Here is a 12854-nt window from a genome sequence, read left to right on the forward strand (position 1 = left end):
GGGACATGAAAGGGAAGCAGTGGTTGAGAAGGGAGTGAGACAGGGTTGCAGCCTCTCCCCGATGTTATTCAATTCGTATATTGAGCAAGCAGTAAAGGAAACAAAAGAAAAATTCGGAGTAGGTATTAAAATCCATGGAGAAGAAATAAAAACTTCGAGGTTCGCCGATGACATTGTAATTCTGTCAGAGACAGCAAAGGGCTTGGAAGAGCAGTTGAACGGAATGGACAGTGTCTTGAAAGGAGGGTATAAGATGAACATCAACAAAAGCACTCCGAGGATAATTGAATGTAGTCCAATTAAGTCGGGTGATGTTGAGGGTATTAGATTAGGAAATGAGACACTTAAAGTAGTAAAGGAGTTTTGCTATTTGGGGAGCAAAATAACTGATGATGGTCGAAGTAGAAGGATATAAAATGTAGACTGGCAATGGCAAGGAAAGCGTTTCTGAAGAACAGAAATTTGTTAACATTGAGTATAGATTTAGGAAGTAATTTCTGAAAGTATTTGTATGGAGTGTAGCCATGTATGGAAGTGAAACATGGACGGTAAATAGTTTGGACAACAAGAGAATAGAAGCTTTCGAAATGTTGGGCTACAGAAGAATGCTGAAGATTAGATGGGTAGATCACATAACCAATGAGGAGGTATTGAACAGAATTGGGGAGAAGAAGAGTTTGTGGCACAACTTGACAACAAGAAGGGACCGGTTGGTAGGACATGTTCTGAGACATCAAGGGATCACAAATTTATGCATTGGAGGGCAGCGTGGAGGGTAAAAATCGTAGAGGGAGACCAAGAGATGAATACACTAAGCAGATTTAGAAGGATGTAGGCTGCAGTATGTACTGGGAGATGAAGAAGCTTGCACAGGATAGAGTAGCATGGAGAGCTGCATCAAACCATTCTCAGGACTCAAGACCACAACATGTGTTGGACGGGATTCCTGTTCTTCGTGACGGCTTCGGACTTCTTAAGAGATTAATTAAAGATTTAATGTCTTTATTCCTGAGACAAAAAAAAAATCCACAGGAAATTTTTCTTTACATTTTTTCCAGACGAATAATATAGAAGTATGAAACAAATGCAGACAGAATATGTGATGATTCGCTAAAGCTCATATTTGGACATGAATATATATATATATATATATATATATATATATATATATATATATAAGGCTTGAAATGCTTTGCATGTGGCTCTGTAGACATGGTATTAACTCACGTAAAGCAGCGCTGAAATGCGAACAATCACTAGTTTGGTTTATGTTATTCGTAGGTGATCAGTATTCTTTTAATTTCCCTCCTCAGTCGTAATTAGAAGCCAGCGGAAAAACGTCAAGTGACGTATGCGGGAAGTTCTGCAACAATACAAAGAAAAGCTGGTGCTGAATTCAGTGTTAAGTGCCCTAACGCAACGCATTTCACGCTTGCGCACCAATTCAGGCACCTAAATTCTCTGTTCCTACAATATTTATCTTACTTTGTGAAAAACAGAGTGCTCGCTACGCACGACAGTCCGCTCTGAATATCAATGTTGTGTATCGTGTATATATCTATGTTGTTCTGCACGACGGGTGTTCCAATAAGAAATTAAATACAAAAACTTCCTGGCAGATTAAAACTGTGTGCCGGACCGAGACTCGAACACGGGACCTTTGCCTTTCGCGGGCAAGTGCTGTACCATCAGAGCTACCCAACCGCAACTCACGCCCCGTCCTCACAGCTTTACTTCCACCAGTACCTCGTCTCCTACCTTCCAAATTTTACAGAAGCTTCCAGGCTGTGGCTAAGCCATGTCTCCGCAATATCCTTTCTTTCAGGAGTGCTAGTTCTGCAAAGTTCGCAGCAGAGCTTCTATAAAGTTTGGAAGGTAGGAGACGAGGTACTGGCAGAAGTAAAGCTGTGAGTACCGGGCGTGAGTCGTGCTTCGGTAGCTCAGTTGGTAGAGCACTTGCCCGCGAAAGGCAAAGGTTCCGAGTTCGAGTCTCAATCGGGCACACAGTTTTAATCTGCCAGGAAGTTTCTTTACAGAAGCTCTCCTGCGAACCTTGCAGGACTAGCACTCCTTACATTTTTTTCCATAGATCAGGTTGGTATTATTCAGGCTTACAATATATATATATATATATATATATATATATATATATATATTGTTGAATAAAATGTTTTTATTGAAGAAAGGGGAAAGGAAATACAAAGACTAGTAAGTAAGTTTTCAAGGAGTTTTCAAGGTAAGTGAGACTTGAGGTCCAAATATGAGCCTTATGAGCCTTAGTGAACTATCACATATTCCCTGCGGAAAATATATATATATATATATATATATATATATATATATATATGTTTGAAACGGTAAATGTATATACCAATGCAAACAGAAAACAAGATACAAGATTCTTAATGTTAATATTTTTGAAATATATGATTTCCAACACAGACTGTTGTTATCGCTCTAAAACAATTTCATAAATGCAAGAAAATAAAAATCATATAACAATTTCTGATAAATGAGAATTTGCTACTGTCGTTAAATAAAACTTTACGGTACGTTTTGTGATAAGTAATTGTTTCTCAGAATACATATATACATTTCACACTTGTCATTTACGTTTCTTATCTAGGTATCGCAACCAGGTTTCCCGTATTTTGAGGCATTCCTTGTCTCAATAAAGTTTGGTAGATGGTGAACATTGCGAAATTAGACTTTTGAAACTAGTTGCAACATAGCTTTTCTTGAATTTTTATTGAAATTTTCTAATCATCTACATCTTCATTGTGAGAGGGATTCACTCTACAAGGGTGTCTTCTCCTACCTACTACCTCGACATCTGAACGCTCTTATCGCTTTCCAGTTAGTTTCATCAAGCTCATCAGGACACACGTCAATCGAAAACGAGAATCCGTCATTTTGCCTACCAGATAATTCCGCATTGCCATCACTAAGGAGAGTTTCCGATTACTCATCAGCTAATTTCAGGCATTGCTATGTAGAAATAACGTTTATTTCACAGTTCAATTGTTAGATACCAAATTTAAATTAGCAGATTGGCATTATGACCCGAGGCTCACGTATGAGAACCTTAAAAAATGGGTTATTTCCCTCTAACAAACAAAACTGATACAAATCTGAAATAATTCTCAACATCTAGAAGAGTATAATAACACAGATTGTTAGCCAAATATCTAGGCATTATAATTATTAACACGCCTCTTCGATTTTTAGCAGTAACCATTTTCCGAGTACGACCAGATGTAAACCATTTTCTGAGTACAACCAAATGTAAAGTAGCAGACCGATCGTTCCTTCCATGTTGCTGCGTCCTGGTTTTTAAACTAACATCTAGAAGGTCTACACACTCGCAAACCATCGGTCTACAAGTTATGTTCGGGAAGTAAGGTCAGATCGGCTGCGAAAAGGAAACTAATGTGAAAATCAAAACTGTTTAATTTGCAACGGTTAGCTACACCCTCCATATACGTCTCTACGTAGATGCCGATCCGATGTTGTGTCGATTCCCTAAGGTCTCGACACAATGAGTGGCTAGGTGCACGCGAAACTAACGCAGACGGGCGTAAATTCTGAAACAGGAGACTGGATGAAAAACTATAAAGAAAAGAACGTATTGGGTAGATTACTTAACTTTTAATGATGTTCTTCTTGTTGAAATACATCTCTTGCATAGTAGTAAGCAATTAGCAATGATACACATGGCGCCTTGCTAGGTAGTAGCGATGGACTAGCTGAAGGCTATTTAATCTGTCTCTCGGCAAATGAGATGAAGACGTGATACGTCTTGTCGCAAGCTATGTCGTCCGTACAACTGGGGCGAGGTCAAGTCCGTGTCTTGTGACCTGCCCTGTGGTGGCGCTACGTTTGCGAATACACAGTGGCGACACGCGGGTCCGACATGTACTACAGGACCGCGGCCGATTTAAGTTACCACCTAGCAAGTGTGGTGTCTAGCGGTGACACCACATTCCTCCCCCGCAAATCGGCGAACGGTCGTGAGATAAGGCTTCCGCCCGCCGTGGGGAGGACCCCATGTTGACGTATGCGATGAGGTGGGGAGCCTAACAACAGGCGAGGCTGTGCCACCCGCACCCGGCCATTCGGTCCGAGGGGAGCTAGGAAACGCCTGCAAACCTAGTCCAGGGTGCACGTCAACATGAGGTGTTTGCGCACGTAATGATATAAGAGGAGCCGCGGGGTCGACCTCCATGTGGTCGGAGCACCCGACGGGCGAAGACGACATCTGGTCCGGAGCGGGCAAGAGGTCCATGGCGGAGGACGGCTGGTCACGGGAAGCAAGCGGCGGCGCGTGACCCAGGGAGGCGCGAGGCGGCTGCAGCGAAGCGTCCGCTGCTGGCGGCGCCGGCGGCGGCTGCGGCGGCGCGACGCCATGAGGCAAAATGGAAGGCATCGTCGGTAACACCTGGGGATGAGGCGAGCCAGTAGATGGGTCCCCAGGGCGCTGACCCGACGGCTCCGTCGCTGAAAGCAGACGGGGAGCGGCAGAACCCAGGCGACGACAGAGGCGCAGCTGATGGAGATGCCGACGCACCTCACCAGAGGCCCCCAAAACCAAATACATCGCGCGGCCGAGGCAGCGAAGAATGCGCCCTGCGAGCCAACGCTGTGAACCGCGATAGTTGCGATAATAGACAACGTCGCCAGGAGCAAAAGCAGGAGTCTGCCGCTGCACAGGAACCTGATGTGGCGGATGCAGCAAAGACATCAGAGTTCGATGAGTGCGACCATGGAGCAACTCAGCCGGCGAGCGACCATCGCGGGGCTGAGAGCGATATGAGGACAAAAAGAGCAACAAAGCGTCCTCCCGAGAATGCGACTCTTTCAACTTCAACATCTGCGAGGTCCAATTTTGAAAAATATTTTCCCGGGCACAGTTTGTCAAAAAGATCTTCCGGGCGGGGCAAAGGAAAAGTAGCAGTCACTAGTTGTGGATTCACAGTTGCCTTGAAGTCCACACAAAGTCTCAGTTTTCCGGAAGGTTTTGGCAAAATTACTAAGGGTGAGGCCCAAAGAGAAGCCTGCACACGTTCAATTACACCTTGAGATTCTAAATCGGCTAATGTTCTTGCGACCTCATCACGCAATGCGTGGGGAACATTGCGCGCTCTGAAAAATTTCGGTTGCGCGTTGTCTTTCAGTTCCAAATGCGCTTCATAGTTCTGAGCGCAACCAAGGCCCGGTGCAAAAACGTCTGCAAATTCTTCACAAAGACTAGAAACACTGGCGGAAGGCACAGTCTGATTCACTGATAGGACCTGATTCACTATAGACAAATTAAACAATTGAAACAAATCTAAACCAAACAAGTTCACGGCACTAGAGGAACGAAGAACATAAAATGACACAAGTTTTGTCTGTCCCTGGTATGTGGCAAGAAGGCTGCACTGTCCTAACACAGGTATATGCTGTCCTGAGTAACTAGTTAACGTAACATTTGCGGCACGCAATGGCGGGGCGCCCAGTTGTTTGTACGTGTCGTGATTGAGCAATGAAACTGCAGCTCCGGTATCGAGCTGGAATGGTATCACTTTTCCTGCAAAGTCTAAGTCCACAAAAAGTTTATTGTCTTGTTGACGACAAGAGCGACTGTCTCGTGCAATTTGAACTGATACAGGTCCAGAAGCACTTGCAACTTTACGGGATTTCCGGCGACGGCGACGCACACTTTGGGTGGGACGAACACAGTCACTGTTAGCTAAAGTGTCACTGGACGGGTGGGCATGAACTACATGAATGTCCATGGGCGAAGGTCCACGAGCCTGATTGTCCTGGGTGCGATTCCGGCGCGAAGCAAAGGGCCTGGAATTATTGCGATTGTCTGATCTAAGCTTTTTCTGGCAAACACTTTGTACATGTCCTTTCTTTTGACAGTAAAAGCAAATAGCTTGGCGTGACGGGCAATTTTCACGCGAATGTCTAGTTGCACACCGCGGGCAAGATTTCACTGCATTTGCTTGCTTACGCGGCGCACGTGGTTGCAAGCTAGGCGGCCGCTGCGAAGTCGGGCGCGAGGGCCGCTTAGCGTCCCGTGCAGCGGGCCCGGCGGGCCGATTAATGTGACACACTGCTGGCGAAGTTTCAAATGATTCCTGAGCAAAGTCAAGTGTGTCTTGCCTGTCCAAAATGTCTATCACTTGTTGCAGGGAGGGATTAACTAGCTTCAAAATCTGTTCCCTTATGCGAACATCAGAAACGTTCTGTGCAATTGCATCACGCACCATAGTATCTGAATATGGGAGGCCACATTCACAGGCAAACGCGCAGTCTCTAGTAAGTCCTTGCAAAGTTGCTACCCACTCCCTATTAGTCTGACCGGCCGTACGTTTTGTACGAAAAAACGTATACCGTTTGGCAACTACATTTACTGTTTCTTTGAAATAGGCATCTAAAGCCGACAAAATTTCCTCGTAGGTCAGAGTTGCTACGTCGCGTCGGGGAAACAATTTCACTATCACCCGGTAGGTAGACACACCGACACAAGAAAGCAAAAACGGCTGCCGCTCTTTACCTTGAATTCCATAAGCAGTGAGGTGGAAGTTGAACTGATCGGCCCACTCAGTCCAGCTCTCGTTATGGGCCTCAAAGGGCCTAAATGGCGGTGCGACAGCGTTGTGTGGCTGCGGTAGCGATGAAGCGGCTGCCGCCGCATCGGTTTGCAGCGCACGTTGACCCTGGACGAGCTGTCCAAGGGCTTCCAATAACGCCTGCGTCTGCTGATTCTGCAAGCGAAAAAATTCGGACAGTACATCTGGAGAATGCGGCGAAGACATGACACAAGCAAATTAGAGCAAGTATAACACAAAGACTGCAACGTGGGCGCGGCATCCCATCCTCGTCGCCAAAATATTGTTGTGTCGATTCCCTAAGGTCTCGACACAATGAGTGGCTAGGTGCACGCGAAACTAACGCAGACGGGCGTAAATTCTGAAACAGGAGACTGGATGAAAAACTATAAAGAAAAGAACGTATTGGGTAGATTACTTAACTTTTAATGATGTTCTTCTTGTTGAAATACATCTCTTGCATAGTAGTAAGCAATTAGCAATGATACACATGGCGCCTTGCTAGGTAGTAGCGATGGACTAGCTGAAGGCTATTTAATCTGTCTCTCGGCAAATGAGATGAAGACGTGATACGTCTTGTCGCAAGCTATGTCGTCCGTACAACTGGGGCGAGGTCAAGTCCGTGTCTTGTGACCTGCCCTGTGGTGGCGCTACGTTTGCGAATACACAGTGGCGACACGCGGGTCCGACATGTACTACAGGACCGCGGCCGATTTAAGTTACCACCTAGCAAGTGTGGTGTCTAGCGGTGACACCACATCCGACATAGTTACTTGTCGTAGCTTTGTACCCACTTCCCAATATCCTCGTCATAGAAACAAATTTCCTGTGCTTTCCTCCAATTCGCTACACTGGTCTGCAACTCGTTGTCTGTGCCAAAATGTTGTCAAATTTTGAGACAACATAGTTGTGTGGAGATAACAGCGATTGGTTTACTTATAATCAATTATTCAAAATGATAGTCACAATCGCATTATTTATTTTGCCGCCAATCGGTTTCAACCCGCGATGGGGTCATCTTCAGGGCAATTTACACCATTTGGTGAAGCCGTCACCCTGCCTGTGCACGGTTGGAAACTATTACCCATCGACAACGCTACAGAGCATATTCGTCGCCCCTGCAGAATGCGGCCGAGAAATGTCACGAAGAGGGAAACGTGTGACATTTATGTTATATGGGCTGCGTGACATCAGGCGAAATCTCTCAACAGGCCGTCGTATTTAGAGGGAGACATTGTTTTCTAGGCATCTTTACGTGCTCATTGTGCGTTCAGAAATGAAAAGAGCGACGCGACACGACAGGCATACTAGAGACCCTGCCCAACACATCTGAGCAAAACTTCATCAGATTTCCACTGTGAACCAAGCGAGGTGGCGCAGTGGTTAGACACTGGACTCGCATTCGGGAGGACGCGTCTGGCCATCCTGATTTAGGTTTTCCGTGATTTCCCTAAATCGCTCCAGGTAAATACCGGGATAGTTCCTTTGAAAGGGCATGGCTGACTTCCTTTCCCGTCCTTCCCTAATCCGATGAGACCGATGACCTCGCTGTCTGGTCTCCTTCCCAAAACAACCCAACAACCCCATTTCCACTGTGGTTTTCTTTTAGTGACCGATCAGAGTTGACTTTCCGATTAGCCCTCGCATAATCGGAAAAATACACCATTTTATGACGAAAAAAAGTAATGAACGGAGGTCCACATGGGCGTAGAATCATTTATAGAAGGAGATATCTGGATTAGCTTTGCTCTCCGATGCTACTAAGACAGACGTCGTTAAGTTAATTGATTCATATTGCTCTCTGCAATAAATCACTTCGATGATGATTAAGGACTGTGTTCTGATCTATCTTCTTTATTCTTCTTCACAACAGCAATACTTTCGTCTGCTTACGATTACGCTGAGAGCAGCGACGAGGAGTACGACGAAAACCCGTGCCTCCCGCAGATAGCAGACCGCTGCTTCAAAGATGTCTACGAGAACTTGCTGTGTCACGTCGACCCGAGCTCTTTGCCAGACTGCGTCAAGAAGAATGTGGACGACTTCTGCGAGTGAGTATTGCCTCTATTACAATGAATTGAACACCCTTAGCTGCTTACAGGTGTTGACATACGTCAACGGGTATAGATGAAAATGTGTGCCCCGACCAGGACTCGAACCCGGGATCTCCTGCTTACATGGCAGACGCTCTATCCATCTGAGCCACCTCGGGCACAGCGGATAGCGCGACTGCAGGGATTTATCTCTGGCACGCCTCCCGCGAAACCCACATTCTCAACTTATTGTCCCGCACTACATTCGTAGTGCCCCCGCCCATTATACTCATTGCTCGCGGCGCGTTGCCGATTCCCGTAAGAGTTCGGGCACTGTTTGTGCATTCGCACAGAAGAAGAAGATGGTCAAGTGGCCGGTGAGCCTTTAATATATATATATATATATATATATATATATATATATATATATACTAAGATGGTATCTGTCCTTTCGGACATGCCCGAAAGGACAGATACCATCTTAGTATATATATAGTATTGTATCTCTTAGTGGCAGTGAAGGTTGACATTGCGAATCCGCTCCAGAGCATATGCTGTTGTGTACGTAAGAAGGCAGATGGTGGGGCAATGTGTAGTGGTAGAATTATATGAATGGGACGGAAATCGGTAGATAGGCTGTACATGTACAGACAAACAAATTGTTACTAAAAAATTCACATAGCTCTGAACACTATGGGACTTAACTTCTGAGGTCATCAGTCCACTAGAACTTAGAACTACTTAAACCTAACTAACCTAAGGACATCACACACATGCCCGAGGCAGGATTCGATCCTGCGAGCGTAGCGTTAGCGCGGTTCCGGACTGAAGCGCCCAGAAACGCTCGGTCACTCCGGCCGGCCAAATTGATTTCAGAAAAATTGCATGATTTATCCGAGGGAACGAGCCTCACAAATAGAACAAAATGGCTCTGAGCACTATGGGACTCAACTGCCGAGGTCATTAGTCCCCTAGAACTTAGAACTAGTTAAACCTAACTAACCTAAGGACATCACAAACATCCATGCCCGAGGCAGGATTCGAACCTGCGACCGTAGCGGTCTTGCGGTTCCAGACTGCAGCGCCTTTAACCGCACGGCCACTTCGGCCGGCACAAATAGAACAGGTCAATAACGCACTGGCCCACCACTGGACCTTATACAAGTTGTTTTTTGGCTTGGCATTATTGACAAAGTTGTTGGCTGTCCTCTCGAGGGATATCGTGCCAAATACTGTGCTGCTGACGCGTTAGATCATTAAAATCTCCATCTGTTTGGAGGGCCCTGCCCATAATGCTCCAGACATTCTCAATTGGAGAGAGAGTGACCTTGTGTGATTATTAACGAATTGATAGATTGATAACGTTTCTTAGATTTGGCTTTAACTAAATAACTATTGTCTATTTCCTCGAAACAGCATGTGAAAACGATATATCTACTGACACACACAATGGTTACGGTTACTACAAGCCACACCACAAGTTGCGAAACGGGGCCAAATTTCTAGTAGTTTACTGTCGAGTAGAGATTTTCACAAATTTTTTATTCGTATCTTACAGAAACTAGCAGTACGGCAATAAACAGCCTTTTAAACACCCCGCTAATGGCAATCAAGTAATATACAGTATAGCAATACAACAATTAAATTTTTTTTTAAAATCACAGGAGCAAGCAGTACGGCAATACACCTTTCAAAACACGCCGCTAACGGCAATCAAGTAATTTATAGCAATACAATAATTTAAAAAATTTAAAGAACATTAGTAAACAGGCTACTAAAGTAAATACAATACTTTGTTAATAAGGTACGGTGAGGTAGTGAAGCTACGAACACTGTCATTAAAAAATATGGAACAGGTCTCAGCAAACACACGATTAATGACAATAAAAGGAATTTACAAACTTGTAGGAATTTAAAAAAATTTTAAACAAAAGTATCCTGGAATATCACTAGAACATAACAGATATGACGGACCCGTGTAAGGCGGCCACAAAACACCCACTCAGGGATGCTGAGGCTAGACAGAATACTGACCAATTTAAATACGCCCGTAAACACAATTGCCACTGTCAGGCTGGTCACTGCACCGACTTTTAGCCAGCGAAAACTTGTCATAAGATGGCTTAACTTGCTGACAGTATTAGAGCTAACCTCGTGCAAGGAAACATTACACCACACAGTCCTGAATGAGCGACCACATGATCAACCAACAAGAAGCACGAATTTACTCATAACACACGACAGAATAGCGAAGCAATTAGACTGCCAAAACTACACCTCCCATCGGGCAGTAACGAGAGGAGGAGGAAAGATTACTTTCAATTACACCGGTGCCAGTGACAGGAAACACGGTCACCGGAGGCCACAAGGCAGAAGAGACGCTGGTTACACAAAATTATTATTTAATGATTAAACCTTCCACGAACTTAACTTGCACTTATGCTCGAACAGGCAGTACATGACCTCCGATGGCATGGATCCACACATCCGACCGCGCACGCGTCGCCAGCGTACCCAACACGCCACGGTCACGCGACAACACGCTCTGTCACCGGAGTTCACGTCTTCTCTGCAACGTTGACGGGTAGTGACCGCTCCTTCATGTTAGGTGTCTCCTTTTAAACTCCAGTGTTGAAACGGAGGACTTAAAGAAGCTTGTTAACGTCCCACCGAGGTGAAATGAACAGCAACTACTCTTGGGGCGATTCCATATACAACCCACACGCGGGGAGCTCTTCCGTCAACTCGACCCGCTCGTTACACACAACCGACACACATCACGTGGCGACTCGGTACAACCGACCACGCCTGGTCCGCGCTGGAGAGCCACACTGCCCTCCCGTGTCCACCACACTCTCTCTGAACGCAACGCCCCTACTTCCGCGCCACCACACGAGGTTACAACCGGTCAAAGATCTCACTTCCTCCATACCAGTTTCGCGTACGCAAAAACGCAGACTTCGATAGCAGAGCGAAAAGACAATCAAGCAGCCACTTAATGACAGACAACATATCAAACGAACATGCCAGGGGAAGAAAAGGAAAACCAGTGCAATCTAAACACAGGGTGTAGCACGAGTCGATCCAGGGCTCAGTAGGGTTTGTTAGAGACGAAGATAAGCGGTGGAAACTTCCGCCTTGTCCGGGAGGGAATTATCTTGATCAAAGGTAAGCTTGCCATAAAGGGCAACAAAACGGGGCGCAGAATACCGTACTGTGTGGGTGGCGCAGCTAACCACCAGAGGGGTTGTGCGATGTAAAGGGTTGGCACCCTGGACCATCACTCGTAGTTGTCGGGCCATATGGAGTGCGACAGTTAGCTTGGTACCGCACCACTGTCTGTGGCATCTGCAACGACGTTTTCGCTGGTCCTCGAGGAACAGAAGTGGTACTCATCCCTGAAAACAGCTCTACTCTAGTCAGTGAGATTCCAGGCGGGTGAAATGTCAGGAGAACCCAAACAGCGGTAGGATACCAAGCTCATTGTCGTCCGCCACACGGTCGGACAGCCAGAAGTTTTCTTAGCAGGACCCCTTTGGATGTCGTCCGCAGTACACTTACAGTACAGTTGTTGTTGTTGTGGTCTTCAGTCCTGAGACTGGTTTGATACATCTCTCCATGCTACTCTATCCTGTGCAAGCTTCTTCATCTCCCAGTACCTACTGAAGCCCACATCCTTCTGAATCTGCTTTGTGTATTCATCTGTTGGTCTCCCTCTATGATTTTTACCCTCCACGCTGCCCTCCAGTGGTAAGTCGCTGATATTCTACGGCCTATTTCGTTGGCCTTCATAGCAAGCCGTCCTAGGCTAACAGTTCAGCAATACAATGGCCGCCCACTCACGATGATAGTTTCTGCTGCTTGTCTTCGTCCTTGCTAAAGTACACTACTGGCCATTAAAATTGCTACACCACGAAGATGACGTGCTACAGACGCGACATTTACCCGACAGGAAGAAGATGCTGTGATATGCAAATGATTAGCTTTTGAGAGCATTCACACAAGGTTGGCGCCGGTGGCGACACCTACAACGTCCTGACATGAGGGAAGTTGCCAACCGATTTCTCATACACAAACAGCAGTTGACCGGCGTTGCCTGGTGAAACGTTGTTGTGATGCCTAGTGTAAGGAGCAGAAATGCGTATCATCACGTTTCCGACTTTGATAAAGGTCGGATTGTAGCCTATCACGATTGCGGTTTATCGTATCGCGACATTGCTGA

At 45.9% G+C, this 12854-nt stretch overlaps 1 protein-coding gene across 1 annotated transcript in view; it reads left to right on the forward strand.

Moving 5' to 3' along the window:
• LOC126210151 (uncharacterized) overlaps nt 1-12854 on the forward strand; it is a 74804-nt gene that overhangs the window by 21617 nt on the left and 40333 nt on the right. Inside the window, exon 2 of the mRNA XM_049939301.1 lies at nt 8473-8650. Coding sequence (XP_049795258.1) covers nt 8473-8650 — 178 coding nt within the window. The remainder of the gene's footprint in view (nt 1-8472; nt 8651-12854) is intronic.

Source organism: Schistocerca nitens, chromosome 10, assembly GCF_023898315.1.
Source record: "Schistocerca nitens isolate TAMUIC-IGC-003100 chromosome 10, iqSchNite1.1, whole genome shotgun sequence".
In the NCBI taxonomy this organism is placed as follows: domain Eukaryota; kingdom Metazoa; phylum Arthropoda; class Insecta; order Orthoptera; family Acrididae; genus Schistocerca; species Schistocerca nitens.